The sequence below is a fragment of the Myxine glutinosa genome, chromosome 5 (assembly GCF_964187855.1).
Source record: "Myxine glutinosa chromosome 5, kmMyxGlut1.1, whole genome shotgun sequence".
In the NCBI taxonomy this organism is placed as follows: Eukaryota; Metazoa; Chordata; class Myxini; order Myxiniformes; family Myxinidae; genus Myxine; species Myxine glutinosa.
The window spans coordinates 82852534-82877700 of record NC_136265.1 but is presented as its reverse complement, the minus strand read 5'-3'; the positions used below and the strand labels follow the sequence as shown (position 1 = coordinate 82877700).

Below are 25167 nucleotides of genomic sequence, written 5' to 3'. Positions count from 1 at the left end.
AACTGGCACGGTCTTCAAGCAGCCACCAATCATCTGGATTGGTCTCCCATCTCGACTGCCTCTGACATAAACTCATCCTGGGAATTCTTCCAAAGTAAACTGCTCTCTCTCTCATGCACAGATTTATCCCATCCCGTCTTCAGTTGTCATACCCTTACTCCCGTCCATGGTACACAGAATCTTGTGATGAGGCAGTCGCCCTGAAACAACTTGCCTTTGCCTCCTGGAAGGCAAATCCAATGGAAGGCAATCTCATTTCCTTTCACAAAGCCTGGAACAAGTGTGTGTCTACCCTAAGGAGAGCCAGGAAACTATCTCTCTGCTCTCAGGTCTGAACTCTCAAACCTGTCTACCTCTTCCAAATCCTGGTGGCGACTTTTCAAATCTATTTCTGGTGTTTGTTCCCCCTCCATCTTCTCCCTTACCTCAAACAGCGACACAGCTGACTCAGCAAGTGAAAAAGCTGAATGCCTCAACTCTGTGTTTGCCTCAAAATCCTGTGTTCCAAACCCGTCTCTCTCTGTACCCACCATACCCAGTCGTACCCAGCTGCTGCTAGACTCTGTGTCCTTCTCTCCTGACAAGGAGGAGAAGTTTCTGCTAATACTCGACTCTGATTCTGCAACTGGACCAGACGGCATCAGCCCACGGGTCCTAAAATCCTGCTCTGCCGCTCTTTCACACCCTCTCTCATTTCTCTTCACCCTCTCTTTTGCTCAAGGTCATCCGACATCAGTTTGGAAATCAGCCAACATCACCGCTTAACACAAAAAGGTGCAAAAACAGATCCTTGCAACTACAGACCAATCAGCCTTCTCCCAATTATCAGCAAAGTCATGGAATCCATCATTGCTTCAGATATCAAATCTTTCCTCTTCTCCAATGGCTTGATCTCTGATCATCAATTTGGATTCAGACCAGGTCACTCTACTCTGGACATGCTGCTTCTGCTGTCTCAACAATGGATGGAGGTCCTCAATGCCAAACAGGAAATTAGAGCTGTCTCCCTTGACATATCAAGTGCCTTCGATACGGTCTGGCACCCCGCTCTGCTCACCAAACTCTCCTCCTATTATATCCATGGAAATCTCCATGCATGGCTGGTGGACTTCCTCTCTGGTCGTAGTCAATGTGTGGTCCTGAATGGGTTTCCCTGATCTCCCCTTCCTGTTCAGGCTGGAGTTCCCAAAGGCAGTGTTCTGGGCCCTGTGCTTTTTCTGGTCTTCATCAATGATCTCTCCGACTCTCTGTAAAATCCTCTCTATCTCTTTGCTGACGACTCCACTCTCTGCCGCTCCATACCTCATCCCTCAAATCGGCAGTCTGCAGCCTCCTCACTCTCTGCAGACCTGGACAAAGTCACAGACTGGTCAAACAAGTGGAACATATCTTTCAATCCTGACAAATCTCACACTCTCACTATGTCTCTTCGAAAAGACCGTCTGGACAATCCTCCCATCTACTTTCTCAACAATCCTCTCCAAGAAGTTCTGTCACTCAATCAATGTCTTGGGTCTCACAATCTGCCATGATCTTTCCTGGAAAAAACACATTTCCAAGCTGGCCTCCAAAGCCAGTCGCCGACTTGGCATTCTCCGTCGTGCGAAGTCCTTCCTTGGCACACCTGAGCTCCTCACCACAAACAAGGCTTTCATCCGCAGCTCAATGGAATACTGCTCTCCGCTCTGGGCTGGTGCTCCTGCCTCACACCTAGCTCGGCTTCACGCCGTTGAAACCAATAGTCCAGGAGCCAGAATCTGCTCAAAATGGTTTCGTGCAACACCCACTACACAGTTGGTTTGTCACTTCCAGGTGATTGGGGAACATCTATAGAACAAATCCAGCCCTGATGTACAGTTGAATTGTGGCAGCAACAATAAATGGCAGCCACTTTTCTATGAGGGGGGTGGTGTCCGAGGCGTAAATCTGAGATTTTGACGGATTTAATTTATTTATATTTTCTCTGGTGTTGGCCTGGTGTTGGCTTAGCGGTTAGGGTGCCGGCTTGTGATCCCAGGATCCTGGGTTCGAATCCCAGTCGATCGCTAAATTAACACCAGGGGGGTTGACTCAGCCTGTCATCCTTCCGAGGTCGGCAAATTGAGTACCAGCTTGCTGGGATGAATGATCCCAGTGTCTACCCCGGCTTAGAATAGGTACACCGTATCCCTGCGCATCGTAAGAGGCGACTAAGGGTTGGTGCCAGGAAGTGCATCCGGCCATAAAAAAAACATTGCCTCAAACAGGGAACCATGATTGTCATGGGACCCGCAAGGCTAACCCCTGCTCTAGTGGGGAAAATGGCCTTAAAACGATCATTCATTCATTCATTCATTCTTAGCCCCTACAGGCCACAGGGAGATATTATCCCACCGACATAAGATACTGTCCGTGCTTGTGAACGGTTCATATGCTCCCTGTACACAACAGCTCAGGCAGCAGGTGACACGGCAGACGAAATCAGATATTGTATGTTCTGCCAGAAAAGGCAGAAGAGTGAATGCCTACCACCAACATCTGACAGTATTAGGCAACACATTTATCGAGCTAACTATCAGTCATTCATCTGGAAGAAGTGATTGCTCCCCAACCAAGCACTACCAAAGCCAGATGGTAATGGATGGAACATCGAAGATGGAACTCTCCAGCCCACCCTCATGAACAAAGACCCTGCTCCAGTTGGACTAGTTGAGCTGACCGCGTGCAAGTGTAAAGTGTCTGCATGTCAACGCAGCCACGTAAGTGCCTGCAAGAACAATAACATGCCATGCACAGAAGCCTGCACTTGCATGGGAGGTGAACAATGCAAAAACCCAAACAAAGAACCTTCCACAAGCGACTCAGAAGATGATGATGATGAGGAAGATTAATGATGACATTTTCGTGATTTTATACCACTTAGAGGATGATTCAGTAGCAAAATATGTGTGTTTATTTTAATAATACAACAAATAACAGTTATATGTTAACATTGTAATGTTCAGTGAATGACTATGGTTATGATATGCAGCCAGATTTGACCTGGTGAGATATTTTTGCTGAAATTACTGGTGGACTTTTGGTCATAACAGGAGTGGGGTTGATGATTTAAGGGGAAATGAAATCTATATTTTTCTGACTTTACTTATGGATTGTCCAATTTTGTTTCTTGAAAATATCATGAAGATATATCATATTGCAATCATAACCGCATTTGAACAACATAAAGATGATATTGCATAATTACAGTCGAAAAGCAAAAACTACATATTTCAGCGATTTTGTGTGTTTTGGGTATAATACAAGGTATTGTGGTGCTGTGCACACACAACTCGTTTGCCAAAAAGGTAGGCCACAACGCGTTGTACAAACGAAAGCACTTTATTATAAGCTCGCACATCAGCACTGGGCGGGCTCGACCTTCGAGCCCGCATATATGTCCCGAGGCCACGCCTTGCCCCCGGGCGTGGCCGGTCGGCCGAAAGGCAGGGCATGTATCTCAGTTCCATGCCCGGACGCTCGCGCCACCCACTGGTGCGCGGAATTATTGATCACTGACATTGTGTCCGCCACACGCGCCCCCCCAGAATTCCCGCGCACCTGAAGGGTGAGCTTGCGGGGAAGCCGGATGACCCGGCCGAAACACCCTCTGGTGATGCGTGCAGGGCTGGGGGGTAGCGGGACGGCGGAGATGGGGGGTGCCGGGGGTCTGCCCGCCGGGGGGCGGCCTCGACGTGGAGGCAGAGCTGCTTGCGGGGGGTGGTCCAGGTCGAGGTGGGCCGGCTTGAGGCGGTCCACAGAGAAACGATCCAGAGTACCGCCGATGTCCACGATTAAATGCTTGTCCCCGGTCTCCAGCACGCGGAAGGGCCCGTCGTACGGGGGCCGCAGCGGTGCCCGGTGGGCGTCGTGCCTGACAAAAACGTACTCCGCCATGCGAAACTCCGGGGCGACGTGGGAGGACGGGCAACCATGGTGTGCCGTCGGCACCGGGGCGAACCTCCTGGCAGTCTCCTGAAGGGTGGAGCGCTGTTGCGCCGCGGACCAAGGGGCCGTGGAGTCGGGGATAAATTCGCCCGGTACCCGCAGTGGTTGCCCGAAGACCAGCTCTGCCGAGGATGCACGCAGGTCGTCCTTGGGCGCCGTCCTGAGGCCCAGCAGGACCCAGGGGAGCCTGTCGGCCCAGCTGCCGTCGCGGAGGTTGGCCGGGAGCGCGGCCTTCATTGAGCGATGGAAGCGCTCGCAGAGGCCGTTGGCCTGGGAGTGGTAAGCCGTGGTGCGACGCCGAGCCCTTGCGCCACTGCTCCCCAGACCTCCGAGGTGAACTGGGGGCCGTGGTCGGACGAGATGTCCGAGGGGGCACCGAACCGAGCAACCCACGTGGCGATGACGGCTTGCGCGACGTCAGCCGCAGCCGTCGCCGCCAATGGCACGGCCTCCGGCCACCGAGTGGTGCGGTCCACCATGGTGAGGAGGTGGGTGAAACCCCGCGAGGGGGGCAGAGGTCCCACCAAGTCGACGTGGACGTGGTCGAACCGACGCCCGGGCACCGTAAACAGGGCCAACGGGGCTTGCGTGTGGCGGTGGACTTTCGCGCGCTGGCACGCGAGGCACATCCTGGCCCAGTCGCGGACGTTCTTCCCGAGGCCATGCCAGACGAACTTTGCTGCGACGAGCTTCTGGGAGGCCTTCGTGCCCGGGTGGGACAGGCCGTGGATGGCGTCAAAAACCGGGCGCTGCCAGCCAGCGGGCATGATGGGGCGAGGCCGGCCGAGGGAGACGTCGCACAAGAGGGCAGTGCCCGCGACGTCGAACGGCACCTCGGTGACGCGGAGGCCCGTGACGGCGGTCCGCAAGGCCTGGACGTCGGGTTCGGCGGTCTGGTCCGCCGCCATCCAGGCATAGTCGATCCCGAGGTGGACCGCGTGTGCGACGGACCGGGAAAGGCAATCCGCCACCGGGTTGTCCTTACCCGCAACGTGACTGATGTCCGTCGTGTACTCGGACACGGCAGAGAGGTGACGTTGCTGCCAGGCCGACCATGGCTCGGCGACCTTGGCCATCGCGAAAACAAGGGGCTTGTGATCGACGAAGGCTGTGAACGGGCGGCCCTCGAGCAGATGGCGGAAGTGTCGGACCGCCAGGTGGAGCCCGAGCAGCTCGCGGTCGAAGGTGCTGCACCGGCGTTCGTGCGGGCCGGCTAAAAAACGCCAGCGGCTGCCAAGCACCACTCAGCCACTGCTCATGCACCGCGGCCATTTGCTCCGTCCAGGCGATGTCACCTTTGCCCGGCTTCCCACGGAGGGCCTCGTGCAGGGGGCGCAGGAGCTGGGCGACGCAGGGCACAAAGCGGTGGTAAAAATTCACCATGCCCAGGAATTCCTGGAGCCCCTTGATCGGGCGGGGGCGTGGGAAACTCCTGACCTCCTCCACCTTGGCCGGTAAAGGAATGGCCCCGTGCCTGGTGATGCGGTGCCCCAAGAAGTCGATGGCGGTGACGCCGAAACGGCACTTCGCGGGGTTGATTATCAGGCCATGCTGGCCCAGCGTTCAAAGAGCATGCGGAGGTGGAGCAGGTGCTCCTCCCGGGACGCGCTCGCGACCAGGATGTCGTCCAGGTCGACGTAGATGAAGGACAAGTCACGCAAGACGCTGTCCATGAGCCGCTGGAACGCCTGGGCCGCGTTTTTCAACCCAAAGGGCATCCGCAAGAACTCAAAGAGGCCGAACGGTGTGATGACTGCCGTCTTTGGTACATCGTCCGGTTGTACGGGGACCTGGTGGTAGCCCCGGATGAGGTCCACCTTGGAGAATATGGTCGTTTTCGCCAACCGGGCGGAAAAGTCCTGAATATGCGGGACCGGGTAGCGGTCGGGGGTGGTGGCGTCGTTGAGCCGGCGGTAGTCACCGCACGGCCACCATCAGCCGCCGGGCTTGGGCACAATGTGCAGAGGAGAGGCCCAAGCGCTGTTGGAGCGCCGTACGATGCCCTGCCGCTCCAGCGTGGCGAACTCCGCTTTCGCCACGGCGAGCATCGTGGGGTCGAGGCGGCGCGCCCGGGCGTAGACCGGTGGTCCGACGGTGGGAATATGGTGTTCCACCCCGTGTTTGACGGCCACCGCTGAAAAGGTGGGCCGTGTGAGCGCCGGGAAACTGGCGAGGTGGCGGGTAAACTCGTCCGCTGCCGGAAGCGTACAGACTAACTTCGCCGGGACGGAACCGCTCAGCAAGCCGCTTGGTGGGCCGTTCGGTGAGCCGCTCAGCGAACAAGCGAGCGAGCTGAAGGTTTCGGCCTGGACGAGGCGTCGACGCTTAACGTCCACCAACAGACCATTCGCACAAAGGAAGTCCGCACCGAGCAGGGCCATTGGCACGCTGGCGGTGACGAAAGACCATTTGAAGCGCTGCCCTCCGAAACGCAGCGAGAGGCAACGCTTCCGGAATGTGCGGATGGGTGTTCCGTTGGCAGCGAGCAAGGCGGGGCCCCGGCCCACGGCTTGCATGTCTGACGCGGAGGCAGGGAGGACGCTTACCTGCGCTCCCGTGTTGCACAGAAAACGACGACCAGACGAGGTGTCTGTGATGAACAGGAGGCTGCCGGAATGGCCGACGCTCATGGCCGCAAGTGAGCGCTGGCCCGGTCGTTTCCCGACCCGTCGAAAGAACACGGCGGGCGGCACGCTCTAGCCTTGCGGCCGAACCTGGCATGATAGTAGCACCAGGTTTGCGGTGGCGGCTGCCACGTCGGCGGCGGTGGTGGTGGCGGCGGCGGTAGTGGGCGGGGCGTGGCAGCGGCCACGAGGGAAGCAGGGGGCGCTGTAGCCTCCGCACGAGGATCCACTACGGCAGCACCGTACACCGACCGCGTGTCGCAGGCCGCAAAAAATTTGTCCGCCTCTCCGGCCAGGGCGCGGGGTTCCGTTAAGTTCAAACCGGCCAGCGCGAGGCGCACCTGCACAGGTAGCTGGCGGAGGAAAAGTGCTCGGAACATTAAATCCGCGCGCTGGTCTCCAAGAAGGGACAACATAAAATCCATCCGAATGGACGGTCGTGTGTCGCCGAGGGCGGGAAGGTCCAGGAGGAGGCGGTCGGCGCGTTCGGCACGTTCGGCCTCCGTGAGCCCGAACGTGGCGAGGAGAAGACGTTTGAGCGCCGCGTACTTGTGGGCGCCCGGCGGGCGCAAAGGATGGACATGACGCGGGCGGCAGTGCCGGGCCCGAGGGCGGCGACCACTTGGTAGTACATAGTGTCGTCCGCCGTGATGCCCCGGAGCTGGAATTGGGCTTCGGCCTGCACAAACCAAACGCCGGCTTGTGCTTCCCAGAACTCCGGGAGTTTAACGGCGACCACGTTGGTAGCCATGGCGCGTTCAGGGGTCAGCTACGGCTGAACCAGTCAGGGTCACCAGTGTGGTGCTGTGCACATACAACTCGTTTGCCAAAAAGGTAGGCCACAACGCGTTGTACAAACGAAAGCACTTTATTATAAGCTCGCACATCAGCACTGGGCGGGCTCGACCATCGAGCCCGCATATACGTCCCGAGGCCACGCCTTGCACCCGGGCGTGGCCGGTCGGCCGAAAGGTGGGGCATTTTGTCCGCCACAGTATAATATTTAAAAAAATTTAATCATACTTGAACAGCATAACGAAAATCGCCTCATACTTCCCACTATCCTTTTAATTATAATGTGGAAGAATCCCTATTGGAAGAGCTGAAAAAACAAGAATACAAAAAAAAAAAGATAAATTTCGAGCTTTACGCTTCCCCTCAATAGAAAAGTGGCTGCCATTTATTGTTGCTGCCACAATTTAACTGTACATCAGGGCTGGATTTGTTCTACAGATGTATCCCAAGCACCCTGAAATGACAAACCAACTGTGCAGTGGGTGTTACACGAAACTCATTTTCTAGGCCTCTCTTGAAAACTGCCTCCTGGACTACAAAGCTTTCAGAATCATTGGATTCTCCCGAGATGAAGCTAACTGTCTTTCCTGTCCAACTAACTGTCTAACTAACTGTCTAATGAAGCTAACTAACTGTCACAGGACTGTCTTTCCCTCGCGGTCCCTCTGTGATGTCTTTCCCTCACGGTCCCCCTGTACTGTCTTTCCCTCGCAGTCCCCCTGTACTGTCTTTCCCTCGCGGTCCCCCTCTACTGCCTTTCCCTCGTGGTCCCCCTGTGCTGTCTTTCCCTCGTGGTCCTCCTGTGCTGTCTTTCCCTCGCGGTCCCCCTGTGCTGTCTTTCCCTCGCGGTCCCCGTGTGCTGTCTTTCCCTCGTGGTCCCTCTGTGCTGTCTTTCCCTCGTGGTCCCCCTGTGCTGTCTTTCCCTCGTGGTCCCCCTGTGCTGTCTTTCCCTCGCGGTCCCCCTGTGCTGTCTTTCCCTAGTGGTCCCCCTGTGCTGTCTTTGCCTCGCGGTCCCCCTGTGCTGTCTTTCCCTCGTGGTCCCCCTGTGCTGTCTTTCCCTCGCGGTCCCCCTGTGCTGTCTTTCCCTCGCGGTCCCCCTGTGCTGTCTTTCCCTCGTGGTCGCCCTGTGCTGTCTTTCCCTCGTGGTCCCCCTATACTGTCTTTCCCTTGTGGTCCCCCTGTACTGTCTTTCCCTCGCGGTCCCCCTGGACTGTCTTTCCCTCGTGGTCCCCCTGTACTGTCTTTTCCTCGCGGTCCCCCTGTACTGTCTTTCCCTCGTGGTCCCCCTGTACTGTCTTTCCCTCGCGGTCCCTCTGTGATGTCTTTCCCTCATGGTCCCCCTGTACTGTCTTTCCCTCGTGGTCCCCCTGTACTGTCTTTCCCTCGCGGTCCCTCTGTGATGTCTTTCCCTCACGGTCCCCCTGTACTGTCTTTCCCTCGTGGTCCCCCTGTGCTGTCTTTCCCTCGTGGTCCCCCTGTGCTGTCTTTCCCTCGTGGTCCCCCTGTGCTGTCTTTCCCTCGTGGTCCCCCTGTGCTGTCTTTCCCTCGTGGTCCCCCTGTGCTGTCTTTCCCTCGTGGTCCCCCTGTGATGCCTTTCCCTCGCGGTCCCTCTGTGATGCCTTTCCCTCGCGGTCCCCCTGTACTGTCTTTCCCTCGTGGTCCCTCTGTGATGTCTTTCCCTCGTGGTCCCCCTGTGCTGTCTTTCCCTCGTGGTCCCTCTGTGCTGTCTTTCCCTCGTGGTCCCCCTGTGCTGTCTTTCCCTCGTGGTCCCCCTGTACTGTCTTTCCCTCATGGTCCCTCTGCGCTGTCTTTCCCTCGTGGTCCCGCTGTGCTGTCTTTCCCTCGTGGTCCCCCTGTGCTGTCTTTCCCTCGTGGTCCCCCTGTGATGTCTTTCCCTCGTGGTCCCCCTGCACTGTCTTTCCCTCGTGGTCCCCCTGTACTGTCTTTCCCTCGTGGTCCCCCTGTGCTGTCTTTCCCTCGTGGTCCCCCTGTACTGTCTTTCCCTCGTGGTCTCTCTGTGCTGTCTTTCCCTCGTGGTCCCCCTGTGCTGTCTTTCCCTCGCGGTCCCCCTTGTGCTGTCTTTCCCTCGCGGCCCCCCTTGTGCTGTCTTTCCCTCGCGGCCCCCCTTGTGCTGTCTTTCCCTCGCGGTCCCCCTGTACTGTCTTTCCCTCGTGATCCCTCTGTGCTGTCTTTCCCTCGTGGTCCCCTTGTGCTGTCTTTCCCTCGTGGTCTCCCTGTGCTGTCTTTCCCTCGTGGTCCCCCTGTGCTGTCTTTCCCTCGTGGTCCCCCTGTGCTGTCTTTCCCTCGTGGTCCCCCTGTACTGTCTTTCCCTCGTGGTCCCCCTGTGCTGTCTTTCCCTCGTGGTCCCCCTGTACTGTCTTTCCCTCGCGGTCCCTCTGTGATGTCTTTCCCTCGCGGTCCCCCTGTGCTGTCTTTCCCTCGTGGTTGTCAGCTCTTTCACGAGCTTCGATTCAGTATCCAAAAAAAAAAAAAAAGCAAACTCTGAGGGCCTTTCACTCTCTCACCGCAGGCAGGTTGGTCTTTCTGTCTTCCTTTGACTCCTCTCTGGCCTAGCCCCCCCAGCCCTGTCTGTGCTCTGTCCCCCAAATACTCCTGCAGGTCACACAAGATCTGCCTGCAACCCTCGTCTGGTCAAACTGCCAAAATCAAGACTCCCTGCTCACCTTCACTCTTTCATTCCTCTTTTCTCCCGCCTCTGGAACAAACTCCCCCACTCCCTTCAATCGCACTCCTACCTGCAGGTCTTTAAAACAGCTGTTCACCACCATCGCTTATCTTCCCCCATCAAAAACCATGATCTTTTCTACCCCCGCTAATTCACCACAGATCCACTTTTTTGAAATACCGACTTCTGTCTTGGAATTGCCAGCAGTTCCATGCGTTGCCTCCTCCCCCCCAAGCCCTCTGCCTCCCACAGATCTCCCGATGTCCCTGCTCTCAAATTTACTTGTGTGCTTCCCCCTCTCTCCCCATCTTGTCTCCCGCTCCCTTTATTTCGTCTTATGTATCCGTTTGTTTTTTTTGTCATTAATGTTATCTCTTCCACGAGCCTCGATCTTGCACACAAAAAAAAAACCACTCGGTGGATGAGTTAGGTCGGTGACAAGAATAAGCCGATTCGGGTTTGTTTCAGGTCTGGATCCAGATCTGCCAAAATCAAGATCTGATATTTTACAAATCAAGATCGATTTCCTTCTAACACAAGAAGAACTGAAGGACAATTTAACCTTCAAACCACGAACATCCACTCAACGCACAATATACATCCCATCTGAAACAATTGGTTCAAAAAGCCTCGTTTCTCCCATCACCATCTGAAACTCCCACCTTCGTCACCTTTCACCTTCCTTTTCACCTTCACCTTTACAACTTTCACCTTCCTCACCTGCATCGAAAAACGTCTCCCGTCCTCAACCTTCTGCCATTTTGTGTTTCTGACGTAACAAACAACACGAAATCAATAAACTCAGCACCAAAACTGATAAAGAGTTCCGAAGGTGTACAGGTGATTATAACAAAGGTAAAGGAGAGAGTAGTTTTGTAGAATCCGAGGGAAGAGGAGGAAACGATCGAACTTCTCTCACACCTCGTCCATTAACGAATCTGCTCTCAGGAATCAAAATCTCCGTTCGAGCTTCGATAACAACGAGCGGAATCGATTCACCGGGTCAGGACATCGACACGATGTTGTACGAGGGAACCCGATCAGAACTTCGACACAATCTTGTACGAGGGAACCCGATCAGGACATCGACACGATCTTGTACGAGGGAACCCGATCAGGACATCCACACGATCTTGTACGAGGGAACCCGATCAGGACATCGACACGATCTTGTACGAGGTGACCCGATCAGGACATCGACACGATCTTGTACGAGGGAACCCGATAAGGATATCGACACGATCTTGTAGTTGTACGAGGGAACCCGATCAGGACATCGACACGATATTGTACGAGGGAACCCTCCCCGTACATGGTGCGATTCCCCATGTGAATGTATTTAAACAGTAAACATCACGTACCGTGCCCGGACTCGTTCTCCTCAGGTCGAGCGATCCTGAACCTGCAGTCCGAGTGAGAATCTTCAGGACCGATCAAGTTCCTTCCATGGGAGAAACTCGAAGATCCCGGAGGGTTCAACCTGTTATCCGCACCGGAGAGATCTCTATTCATGGCGAACAGTGAAGTGAAGAGTACAGTCCCGTACGGTACAGTACAGTGCAGACAACGTGTGAGCAAAGACAATCAGTTCACTCAAGCAATCCCTGAAAATAGTTAATTCACAAATTCCAATCCGCAGATTCGCCGTCGATCGAGGATTTCATTATAAACATTCGGGTTTTGTTTAATTCCAACCCACAGATTCGCCACAGATTTACGCATTTCGTTGCAAATATTCGGGTTTTGTTTAAAAACGAACAAGAATTCCTGATCGAACCCCAATCGAGGAACCACGCCTCGTATTTGAACCTTGAACTCTAAAATGGGACAATAAGAGATTTCCGTGTGTTCTCCATTCAAATATCAATTTGTTATATCTATATATATAAAACACTGTGTGTGTGTGTGTGTGTGTGTGTGTGTGTGTGTGTGTGTGTGTGTGTGTGTGTGTGTGTGTGTAATGTTACCGATAGACTCCTAAACGGAGAGGCTTACGTGCTTGATATTTGGCATAGACATGGCCATTGAGCCTGGGACGAACATGGCCGAACTCAAAATATTTGACGATCCATATTTTTTTTCATATTTACCTCAGCGCATTTCAGCACACGGAATCAACGGAATCAGAGCAGGTGGGCGCTGATTCATTCAGAGCGATCACGTGATGATGCTATGAACGCTATGACGCTATGAACGATATGACGCTATGACGCTATGAACGCTATGAAAAAGAAAATCGCTATGACGCTATGAAACGCTATGAACGCTATGACGCTATGACGCTATGAAAAAAAAAATCGCTATGACGCTATGAAACGCTATGACGCTATGAACGATATGAACGCTATGACGCTATGAACGCTATGATGCTATGACGCTATGAAAAAAAAAATCGCTGTGACGCTATGAAACGCTATGACGCTATGAACGCTATGACGCTATGACGCAATGACGGTATGAAAAAAAAAATCGCTCGCTTTGCCAAGGGGCTCGCTCCCCCCCCCCCCCTATTCTCCTCCCCTCCCCCTCCCCTCCCCCGCCCGGCAATGACGGGTACTTCTGCTAGTCTTCTATATATATAAAACACAGTTTGTGTGTGTGTGTGTGTGTGTGTGTAATGTTACCGATAGACTCCGAAACGGAGAGGCTCACGTGCTTGATATTTGGCATAGACATGGCCATTGAGCCTGGGACGAACATGGCCGAGACCATATTTGACGAGATCCATATTTTTTCTTCATATTCACCTCAGCGCATTTCAGCGAAGTACCTGCTAATCTCAGCCAGTGCGAGCAGCTCGCTGATTCGCTCAGAGCGATCACGTGATGTTCCAACCCGTCACACGTCACACATTTGCACGTAATTCAGGGCGAAAAGCCATTGCGTTTTTTCACCTTTATGCGACCGTGTTTTGTGTCGATTTTGTGCGATATGAATTAAATTTTAATTCATATTTCGTGTTTACGAATTCGAATACGAAGGATTTCCCCTTTCCCCTTTCGATTTCGAATACGAATCAATACGAGCTTGAGTCGAGAGGGCGAATGTACGGGTTGGGAATGTGCGGATCTCCCCTCCCCCACCCGGCAATGCCGGGTACTTCTGCTAGGATCACGTGATGTTCCAATTGCCGCCATAATCTCACAGTTATGCGTTCGCACGTAATTCAGTTTTTTCACATTTCAGCGAGGAACATTGCCATTCACACCACATAGGTTTTTTTTCAATTTCATCTGATATTTGTGATTTATTTCAAACAAACTGTATTTCCCATCTACACGGCCATGTATTCCTATTAACGTTATGTAAAGTACATAAATTGTGTGGATTACATCATTTGTGGATGTGATCAATTGCCAGTAACCATCTATATCCCTCCCCTCCCCTTCCCTCCTCCCCCTCCCTTTCCCCCCTCCCCCTCCTCCTACCCTCCCCTCCCTCTCCCTTTCCCCCTACCCCTTCCTTTCTGCCCTACCCCTTCCCCACCCGAACGAAGGGCTGGAAGGAGAAGGTTCAGGTGGGACCACAGGGCTGGAAGGTTCGGCAAAATGCGCAGCAGAGAGGTCCGCTCCAGGTTCACAGTTCGGAAGCGAGCAGCCGGCGGCTCCACGTACTCGGCTTCACACGGCAGGGCTTTCTGCAGCAGCTCGTCTCTCCTTACTCGTCTGCGTCGTACCGACTCTCCCTTCCATCTGCCTCAAAAGCTGCTTGCCAATCTGCTGCGTGGCGGGACGTCTCTCTTCTCTCATCTGCGCGCGCAACTCTGAAGCTCTCTCTGGGGGCCTCGCGCCAAGGGTTTTTATAACCACCCCTTGGAACCTTCCCAAATTCGCCAGATCTTTCTCTGCCACGCCCTTGGAACCTTCCCGAATTCACCAGACCTTTCTCTGCCACGCCCTTGGAACCTTCCCGAATTCACCAGACATTTCTTTGCCACGCCCTTTCAAGCCAAACCCACCGAGCCCTGGTTGGTTAAGGGCTCTGACTCCACCTTTGGTGACGAGGTGGGGCCACGCCTGTGATGTGGTAGCTCCTCCCCCTTCTTCTCCGAGATGACCTTGTGCGCAATGGAGTCTGGGGCGCAGAAAACAGCCCAATGCAACGGCGGGAATACGCCGCCTTACTGGCACTTTTAGGAGGCCACGGGGATATTGCAAGGGATCCTATCTTATTTGATTTGATGCAACGTAGGGTCACGCTTTTGGAAACACGTCCTTAACTGAAACACATAATAATGAAATAACTATTAAGGGAGCCTATGGTTCGCTACGTGTTGTACATGGACAAACTAAGGTGCAATCTTCAATTAACAGCCAATTAAGGGGAAATGTACACAGGGGTTATTTATATGGAAATTTACTACTAAATTTACATGTGAAGGTTCTAAAAACCGCAACAGTATTATTTGGTTAGTCCATATTTAACATCATGTTATATGTACATCTAATCTTAATTAATTTCCTGTGAGTCACAGAGAATGTTTATTCAGTGTCTGGTCTGCTCCTGCTGTGTGGGTGGTCTGCGATTCTGGATGGGCCGCTTATTCTGGCCGATCTGTTTTTTACAGTTCCCCCAACTTTCCTCCTACAAAAACTTTACTCTTATTAAATAGAAATTTTCCTCAGCATTAAAATGAGGTATTAATTGTACAGATCCGTTTGTGGTGCTGTGCACACACGACTCATTTGCCAAGAAGGTAGGCCACAACGCGTTGTACAAACCAAAACACTTTATGAACAGCTCGCACGTCAGCACTGGGCGGGCTCGACTTTCAAGCCCGCATATATGTCCCGAGCCCACGCCTTGCCCCCGGGCCTGGCCAGTCGGCCGAAAGGCGGGGCATGTATCTCAGATCCACCCTGCGTCTCATGACGCCTTTGCTCCGGGCGTGGCCCGAGCCACGCTTCCACGCCCGGACGCTCGCGCCACCCAATGGTGCGCGGAATTATTGCCCACTGGCATTGTGTCTGCCACACGTGGCCCCCCAGAATTCCCGCGCACCTGAAGGGTGAGCTTGCGGGGAAGCCGGATGACGGCGGGGATGGGGGGTGCCGGGGGTCTGCCCGCCGGGGGGCGGCCTCGACGCGGAGGCAGAGCTGCTTGCGGGGGGTGGTCCAGGTCGAGGTGGGCCAGCTTGAGGCGGTCCACGGATATACAATCTGGAGTACCGCCGATGTCCACGGTTAAATGCTTGTCCCCTGTCTCCAGCACGCGGAAGGGCCCGTCGTACGGGGGCCTCAGTGGCGCCCGGTGGGCGTCGTGCCGGACAAAAACGTACTCTGCCGTGCGAAGCTCCGGGGCGACGTGGGAGGACGGGCAGCCGTGGTGTGCCGTCGGCACCGGGGCAAACCTCCTGGCGGTCTCCTGAAGGGTGGAGCGCTGTTGCGCCACGGACCAAGGTGCCGTGGATTCGGGGATAAATTCGCCCGGTACCCGCAGTGGTTGGCCGAAGACCAGCTCCGCCGAGGACGTGCGCAGGTCGTCCTTGGGCGCCGTCCTGAGGCCCAGCAGGACCCAGGGGAGCCTGTCAGCCCAGCTGCCATCGCGGAGGCTGGCCCGGAGCGCGGCCTTCATTGAGCGATGGAAGCGCTCGCACAGGCCGTTGGCCTGGGGGTGGTAAGCTGTGGTGCAGTGCAGCTTGACGCCGAGCCCTTGTGCCACTGCACCCCAGAGCTCCGAGGTGAACTGGGGGCCGTGGTCGGACGAGATGTCCGAGGGGGCGCCGAACCGGGCAACCCATGACGCGATGAAAGCTTGCGCGACGTCAGCCGCAGCCGTCGCCGCCAATGGCACGGCCTCCGGTCACCGGGTGGTGCGGTCCACCATCGTGAGGAGGTGGGTGAAACCCTGCGAGGGGGGCAGAGGTCCCACCAAGTCGACGTGGACATGGTCGAAACTACGTTCGGGCACCGTAAACGGGGCCAAAGGGGCTTGGGTGTGGCGGTGGACCTTCGCGCACTGGCATGCGAGGCACGTCCTGGCCCAGTCGCAGACGTTCTTCCGGAGGCCATGCCAGACGAACTTCGCCACGACAGGCTTCTGGGAGGCCTTCGTGCCCGGGTGGGACAGGCCGTGGATGGCATCAAAAACCGGGCGCTGCCAGCCAGCGGGCACGATGGGGCAAGGCCGGCCGAGGGAGACGTCGCACAAGAGGGCAGTGCCCGTGACGTCGAACGGCACCTCTGTGATGCGGAGGCCCGTGACGGCGGTCCGCAAGGCCTGGACGTCGGGGTCGGCGGTCTGGTCCGCCGCCATCAGGGCATAGACGATCCCGAGGTGGACCGCGTGTGCGACGGACCGGGAAAGGCAATCCCCCACCGGGTTGTCCTTACACGCAGCGTGTCGGATATCCGTCGTGTACTCAGACACGGCAGAGAGGTGACGTTGCTGCCGGGCCGACCACGGCTCGGTGACCTTGGCCATTGCGAAAACAAGGGGCTTGTGATCGACGAAGGCCATGAACGGGCGGCCCTCGAGAAGATGGCGGAAGTGTCGGACCGCCAGGTGGAGCCCTGAGCAGCTTGCGGATGAAGGTGCTGTACCGGCATTCGTGCGGGCGGAGCTGCCAGCTAAAAAACGCCAGCGGCTGCCAAGCACCACTCACCCACTGCTCATGCACCGCGCCCACCGTGTAGTCCGACGCGTCGGTGGTGAGGGCGATTGGTGCATCGGGCACCGGGTGCGCCAGCATGGTGGCATTGGCTAAGGCCAGCTTTGCGCCCGCAAACGCCTCGGCCATCTGCTCCGTCCAGGCGATGTCACCTTTGCCCGGCTTCCCACGGAGGGCCTCGTGCAGTGGGCGCAAGAGCTGGGCGACGCGGGGCACGAAGCGGTGATAAAAATTCACCATGCCCAGGAATTCCTGGAGCCAGCCGATCGTGCGGGGGCGCGGGAAACTCCTGACCGCCTCCACCTTGGCTGGTAAAAGGGATGGCCCCGAGCCTGGTGATGCGGTGCCCTAAGAAGTCGATGGCGGTGACGCCGAAACGGCACTTTGTGGGGTTGATTATCAGGCCATGCTGGCCCAGGTGTTCGAAGAGCGTGCGGAGATGGAGCAGGTGGTCCTCCCGGGATGCACTCGCGACTAGGATGTCATCCAGGTAGACGTAGATGAAGGACAAGTCACGCAAGACGCTGTGCATGAGCCGCTGGAACGCCTGGGCCGCATTTTTCAACCCAAATGGCATCCGCAAGAACTCGAAGAGGCCGAAAGGTGTGATGACGGCCGTCTTCGGTACATCGTCCGGTTGTATGGGGACCTGGTGGTCGCCCCGGATGAGGTCCACCTTGGAGAAAATGGTCGTTTTCGCCAACCGGGCGGAAAAGTCCTGAATATGCGGGACCGGGTAGCAGTCATGGGTGGTGGCGTCGTTGAGCTGGCGGTAGTCACCGCACGGCCGCCATCCGCCGCCGGGCTTGGGCACAATGTGCAGAGGAGAGGCCCATGCGCTGTTGGAGCGCCGTACGATGCCCAGCCGCCCCAGCGTGGCGAACTCCGCTTTCGCCACGGCGAGTTTCGTGGGGTCGAGGCGGCGCGCCCGGGCGTAGACCGGTGGTCCGACGGTGGGAATATGGTGTTCCACCCCGTGTTTGACGGCCACCGCTGAAAAGGTGGGCCGTGTGAGTGCTGGGAAACTGGCGAGGAGGCGGGTAAACTCGTCCGCTGCCGGAAGCGTTCAGATTAACCTCGCCGTGACGGAACCGCTCAGCAAGCCGCTTGGTAAGCCGCTCGGTGAGCCGCTCAGCGAGCTGCTCAACGAGCCGCTCAGCGAACAAGCGAGCGAGCTGAAGGTTTCGGCCTGAACGAGGCGTTGACGCTTAACGTCCACCAACAGCCCATTCGCACAAAGGAAGTCCGCACCGAGCAGGGCCATTGGCACGCTGGCGGTGACGAAAGACCATTGGAAGCGCTGTCCTCCGAAACGCAGCGAGAGACAATGCTTCCCGAATGTGCGGATGGGAGTTCCGTTGGCGGCGAGCAAGGTGGGGCCCCGGCCCGCGGCTTGCTTGTCGGATGCGAAGGCAGGGAGGACGCTTACCTGCGCTCCAGTGTCGCACAGAAAACGGCGACCAGACGAGGTGTCTGTGATGAACAGGAGGCTGCCGGAATGGCCGACGCTCATGGCCACAAGTGAGCGCCGGCCCGGTCGTTTCCCGACCCGTCGAAAGAACACGGCGGGCGGCACGCCCTAGCCTTGCGGCCGAACCTGGCATGAGAGTAACACCAGGTTTGCCTCGGGGGTGGCTGCTGCGTCGGTCGTGACGGCGGTGGTGGACGGGTGTAGCAGCGGCCACGAGGGGGCGCGGCGCTGAAGCCTCGGCACCGGTATCCAGTACGGCAGCGCCATGCATTGGCTGCGTGTGCGGCGCTGAAACCTCCGCACCGGGATCCACTACGGCAGCGCCATACGTCGGCCGCGTGTCGCAGACCGTGAAAAATTTGTCCGCCTCTCCAGCTAGGGCATGGGGTTCCATTATGTTCGAACCGGCCAGCGCGAGCTGCACCTGCGCAGGTAGCTGGTGGAGGAAAAGCACGTGAAAAAGGAAATCCGGGCGCTGGTCTCCAAGAAGGGACAACATGTAATCCATCTGAACGGACGGTTGTGTGTCGCCGAGGGCGGGAAGGTCCAAGAGGCGGTCGGCGCGGTCGGCCTCCGTGAGCCCGAACGTGGCGAGGAGAAGACGTTTAAGCACCGCGTACTTGTGGGCGCCCGGCAGGCGCCGAAGGATGGACACGACGCGGGCGGCAGTGCCGGGCCCGAGGGCGGCGACCACGTGAAAGTACATGGTGTCGTCCGCCGTGATGCCCCGGAGCTGGAATTGGGCTTCGGCCTGCATAAACCAAACGTCGGCTTGTGCTTCCCAGAACTCCGGGAGTTTAACGGCGACAGCGTTGGTAGCCATCACGTGTTCAGGGGTCAGCTACGGCTGAACCAGTCGGGGTCACCTGTGTGGTGCTGTGCACACACGACTCATTTGCCAAGAAGGTGTTGTGTGTCCACCCTCAGGAGAGCCAGGAAACAATATCTCTCCATTCTCAAGACCGAACTCTCTTATCTGTCTCACTCTTCCAAATCCTGGTGGCGTCTGGTCAAATCTGTTTTTGGTGTTTGTTCCCCCTCCATCCCCTCCCTTACCTCAAACGGCTACACAGCTGACTCCGCACATGAAAAAGCTGAATGCCTCAACTCTGTGTTTGCCTCTAAATCTTGTGTCCCAAACCCATCCCTCTCTGTACCCACCATACCCAGTCGTACCCGGCTGCTCCTGGAGTCCGTGTCCTTTCCTCCTGACAAGGTGGAAAAGTTTCTGTCAACCCTCGACTCTGATTCTGCAACTGGACCTGACGGCATCAGCCCACGGGTCCTAAAATCCTGTTCTTCCGCTCTTTCACTCCCTCTCTCTGTTCTCTTCACCCTCTCTTTTGCTCAAGGTCAACTGCCATCTGCTTGGAAATCAGCCAACATCACCGCTTTGCACAAAAAGGTGCAAAAACAGATCCTAGCAACTACAGACCAATCAGCCTTCTCCCAATTATCAGCAAAGTCATGGAATCCATCATTGCTTCGGATATGAAATCTTTCCTCTTCTCCAATGGCTTGATCTCTGATCATCAATTTGGTTTCAGACCAGGTCACTCTACTCTGGACATGCTGCTTCTGCTGTCTCAACAATGGATGGAGGTCCTCAATGCCAAACAGGAAATTAGAGCTGTCTCCCTCGACATATCACGTGCCTTCGATACAGTCTGGCACCCCGCTCTGCTCACCAAACTCTCCTCCTTTGGTATCCATGGAAATCTCCACACATGGCTGGCGGACTTCCTCTCTAGTCGTCGTCAACATGTGGCCCTGAATGGGTTTCTCTCATCTCCTCTTCCTGTTCAGGCTGGAGTTCCCCAAGGCAGTGTTCTGGGCCCTGTGCTTTTTCTGGTCTTCATCAATGATCTCTCTGACTCTCTTGAAAATCCTCTCTATCTCTTTGCTGATGACTCCACTCTCTGCCGCTCCATTCCTCATCCCTCAGATCGGCAGTCTGCAGCCTCCTCACTCTCTGCAGACCTGGACAAAATCACAGACTGGGCAAACAAGTGGAACATGTCTTTCAATCCTGACAAATCTCACACTCTTACGATGTCTCTCCGAAAAGACCGACTGGACAACCCTCCCATCTACTTTCTGAATAATCCTCTCCAAGAAGTTCTGTCACTCAAGCTTTTGGGTCTCACTATCTGCCATGATCTTTCCTGGGAAAACCACATTTCCAAGCTGGCCTCCAAAGCCAGTCGCTGACTGGGCATCCTCCGTCGTGTGAAGTCCTTCCTTGGCACACCTCAGCTCCTCACCACCGACAAGGCTTTCATCCGCAGCTCAATGGAGTACTGCTCTCCCCTCTGGGATGGTGCTCCTGCCTCACACCTAGCTCGTCTTCACGCTGTTGAAACCAAAGTGTTCAGAATCATTGGAATCTCCCGCGATGACGCTATCTCCGAGGGCCTTTCACTTAATCACCGCAGGCAGGTTGGTGGTCTTTCCGTCTTCTACCGACTCCTCTCCGGCCTTGCTCCCCCAGCTCTCTCTGGGCTCTGTCCCCCAAATATTCCTGCAGGTCGCACAAGATCTGCCTGCAACCCTCTTATGGTTAAACTACCAAAATCAAGACTCTCTGCTCACCTTCACTCCTTCATTCCTCTTTTCTCCTGCCTCTGGAACAAACTCCCTCACTCTCTTCAATCCCACTCCTCCCTCCAGGTCTTTCAAACGGCTGTTCACCACCATCTCTTATCTTCCCCAATCCAAAACCATGATCTTTTCTACCCACGCTAATTTCACCCCAAATCCACTTTTTTGAGGTGACTTTTGACTTCTTTCCTGGAAGTCCAGAGGCGGGAGACTTTTGACTTTCTGCTCCAATCGGCTCTTCTGATCATGTGCTTGTTAAAGTGGACATCTCTCTGACCATTTTCAGAGAGCCTCCTCAGCGTCGACGAGTCTGGCATTTCACTCAGGCCAACTGGCACGGTCTTCAAGCAGCCATCAATCATCTGGACTGGTCTCCCATCTCTACTGCCTCTGACATCAACTCATCCTGGGAATTCTTCCAAAGTAAATTGCTCTCTCTCATGCACAGTTTTATCCCTTCTCGTCTTCAGTTGTCATACCCTTCCTCCCGTCCATGGTACACGGAATCTTGTGGTGAGGCTATTGCCCAGAAACAACTTGCTTTCGTCTCCTGGAAAGCAAATCCAACGGAAGGAAATCTCATTTCCTTTCACAAAGCCCGAAACAAGTGTGTGTCCACCCTCAGGAGAGCCAGGAAACAATATATCTCCGTCCTCAGGACCGAAATCTCTTATCTGTCTCCCTCTTCCAAATCCTGGTGGCGTCTGGTAAAATCTGTTTCTGGTATTTGTTCCCCCTCCATCCCCTCCCTCACCTTAAATGGCCACAAGGCTGACTCCGCACATGAAAAAGCCGAATGCCTCAACTCTGTGTTTGCCTCTAAATCTTGTGTCCCAAACCCATCCCTCTCTGTACCCACCGTACCCAGTCGTACCCAGCTGCTCCTGGACTCTGTGTCCTTTCCTCCTGACAAGGTGGAAAAGTGTCTGTCAACCCTCGACTCTGATTCTGCAACTGGACCTGACGGCATCAGCCCACGGGTCCTAAAATCATGTTCTTCCGCTCTTTCACTCCCTCTCTCTGTTCTCTTCACCCTCTCTTTTGCTCAAGATCATCTTCCATCTGCTTGGAAATCTGCCAACATCACCGCTTTGCACAAAAAAGGTGCAAAAACAGATCCCAGCAACTACAGACCAATCAGCCTTCTCCCAATTATCAGCAAGGTCATGGAATCCATCATTGCTTCAGATATGAAATCTTTCCTCTTCTCCAATGGCTTGATCTCTGATCATCAATTTGGTTTCAGACCTGGACACTGCACTCTGGACATGCTGCTTCTGCTTTCTCAACAATGGATGGAGGTCCTCAATGCCAAACAGGAAATTAGAGCAGTCTCCCTTGACATATCACGTGCCTTCGATACAGTCTGGCACCCCGCTCTGCTCACCAAACTCTCCTCTTTTGGTATCCATGGAAATCTCCACGGATGGCTGGCGGACTTCCTCTCTAGTCGTAGTCAACGTGTGGCCCTGAATGGGTTTCTCTCATCTCCTCTTCCTGTTCAGGCTGGAGTTCCCCAAGGCAGTGTTCTGGGCCCTGTGCTTTTTCTGGTCTTCATCAATGATCTCTCTGACTCTCTTGAAAATCCTCTCTATCTCTTTGTTGACGACTCTACTCTCTGTCACTCCATTCTTCATCCCTCAGATCGGCAGTCTGCAGCCTCCTCACTCTCTGCAGACCTTGACAAAATCACAGACTGGGCAAACAAGTGGAACATGTCTTTCAATCCTGACAAATCTCACACTCTTACGATGTCTCTCCGAAAAGACCGACTGGACAACCCTCCCATCCACTTTCTGAATAATCCTCTCCAAGAAGTTCTGTCACTCAAGCTTTTGGGTCTCACTATCTGCCATGATCTTTCCTGGAAAAACCACATTTCAAATCTGGCCTCCAAAGCCAGTCGCCGACTGGGCATCCTCCGTCGTGCAAAGTCCTTCCTTGGCACACCTGAGCTCCTCACCACATGCAAGGCTTTCATCCGCAGCTCAATGGAATACTGCTCTCCCCTCTGGGCTGGTGCTCCTGCCTCACACCTAGCTCGCCTTCGCGCTGTTGAAACCAAAGCATTCAGAATCATTGGAATCTCCCGCGATGAAGCTAACTCCAAGGGCCTCTCACTCACTCACCGCAGGCAGGTTGGTGGTCTTTCCGTCTTCTACCGACTCCTCTCTGGCCTTGCCCCCCCCCAGCTCTCTCTGGGCTCTGTCCCGCAAATATTCCTACAGGTCGCACAAGATCTGCCTGCAACCCTCTTTTGGTTAAACTGCCAAAATCAAGACTCTCTGCTCACCTTCACTCCTTCATTCCTCTTTTCTCCCGCCTCTGGAACAAACTCCCTCACTCTCTTCAATCCCACTCCACCCTCCAAGTCTTTAAAACAGCTGTTCACCACCATCTCTTATCTTCCCCCATCCAAAACCTTGATCTTTTCTACCCCCGCTAATTTCACCCCAATTCCCCTTTTTGAAATACCAACTTCTGTCCTGGAAGTCCTTGGTGTCCTTGTGCTTTATACTTCTCCCTCCCCCCCCCCCCTTCCCATTCCTCCTCCCCCCAGGCCCTCTCCCTTCCACACATCTCCCTGCTCTCGGATGTTGTGTCTGTGTGCTTCCCCTTTTCTCCCCATCTTGTCTTCCGCTCCGTCTTTTTGTGTATTTTGTTTGTCTGGTCGATTTGTTTGTGAAGTAAATGTTAGCTCTTTCACGAGCCTCGATTCAGTATCCAAAAAAAAAAAAAAAAAAAAAAAAGTCCCTGGTGTCCTTGCGTTTTATACCTATCCTGCCTCCCCCCAGGCCCTCTCCCTCCAAAAACATCTCCTGATGTCTCTGCTCTCAAATGTTGTGTTTGTGTGCTTCCTCCACTTCTCTCCCCATCTTGTCGACCGCTCCCCTTTTTATATACTTTGTTTGCTTGTTTGTTTGATTTGTTTGTTTGATAAATGTTAGCTCTTTCACGAGCCTCGACCCTGTACACAAAAAAAGAAAGAAAAAAAAGAAAAGGTAGGCCACAACGCGTTGTACAAACCAAAACACTTTATTAAGAGCTCGCACGTCAGCACTGGGCGGGCTCGACTTTCAAGCCCGCATATATGTCCCGAGCCCACGCCTTGCCCCCGGGCCTGGCCAGTCGGCCGAAAGGCGGGGCATGTATCTCAGTTCCACCCTGCGCCTCGTGACGCCTTTGCTCCGGGCGTGGCCCGAGCTGCGCTTCCCCGCCCGGACGCTCGCGCCACCCAATGGTGCGCGGAATTATTGCCCACTGGCATTGTGTCCGCCACACGCACTGATCTGTATATACTACTGGATAGAGCATCGGCTAATAGGCTTGTACAAAGCTGTGAAGCCGGCGCGCGACAGCGGCGGCCATCTTGCCACTCGCACAAGGAGGCGCGGCCTGTGTCAGTTCCTGGCGTTTGCACAACTGTGGAATGAACTACCTCGTAACATCGCAACTGAAAGTCACTCAACAAGCTGTTTTAGAAAGAAACCTAGATTATATGTGCAAAATTTTCAGAATTATACTTTGTAAATATATACAAAGTGTCATTTTCAAAACTCAATGATTGACAGACAATGTATATATGTTTATGTATTTGGCACGCCAATGTTCTCTTGTAATATCCTTTCGTTTTATTGTTCTTAACTCTCAATGTAATTCTTCAAATTAATGTTTATTTGTACGTTCCAGGTTAGCAGCTCGAAAACTCAATTCTGATTGATTTTTTTGCCAACCTTCCTCACAATTTCAACGCAAATTTCTTGTCCATGTTTGTGTTTTTCTCAAATAATTCTCGATTTAAGTATGAATTTAGTGTATAATCCAAATTGCTTGAGAATAAAGCATTATTATTAAAATTTACTAATTTTTCAAAGATTTTATCATCCTTGATACAATAAATTAGTCCACAATTTAAGGGCATTGTGGTCAACGCTGTTCTCACGGAATACTTTCTCCAGGATGTCTATATGTGATGGTTTCAATGTTGGGTCATTTACTCATTCTATGTCAAGAATTTATCAGTTGACAACAAACAAAGTCTTCTGAAAGACAAATGAAACATAAAAAGCTTAAAGTTGGAATAAAAAGGCACCTTTTATTACAAAGCCTCAATTAATAATAATAATATTGACCGACATATGTAGTGTGCCCTTTTCAAAGAGGCTCAACAAAAGAAACAAACATTTTGTCACCAAAATCATCATTGAACAAGTGTCTTCAGTTTGTTCTTGTGGTAATGCGTTTGATTGGCGACCGCCAGGTCAGGGTTTCGACACCCTCTGTCGTGGGTATGTTTCACACTTCATCTCATTACCCAGACAGTTCTCTGGCCCGGTTTGGCACACAGATTGCAGAAATGTGGCCTAAAGTCCCACACATTTCATTTCGCTCAGATACTGATGAAGGAGGTATG

General features: G+C 54.2%; 1 protein-coding gene across 1 annotated transcript in view; it reads right to left on the bottom strand.

Moving 5' to 3' along the window:
- LOC144892140 (uncharacterized) overlaps positions 1–11583 on the bottom strand; it is a 63188-nt gene extending 51605 nt beyond the window's left edge. The window contains exon 1 of the mRNA XM_078777367.1: positions 11433–11583. Within this exon, the coding sequence (XP_078633493.1) occupies positions 11433–11583 (151 nt within the window). The remainder of the gene's footprint in view (positions 1–11432) is intronic.
- Positions 11584–25167: the final 13584 nt, after the last annotated feature.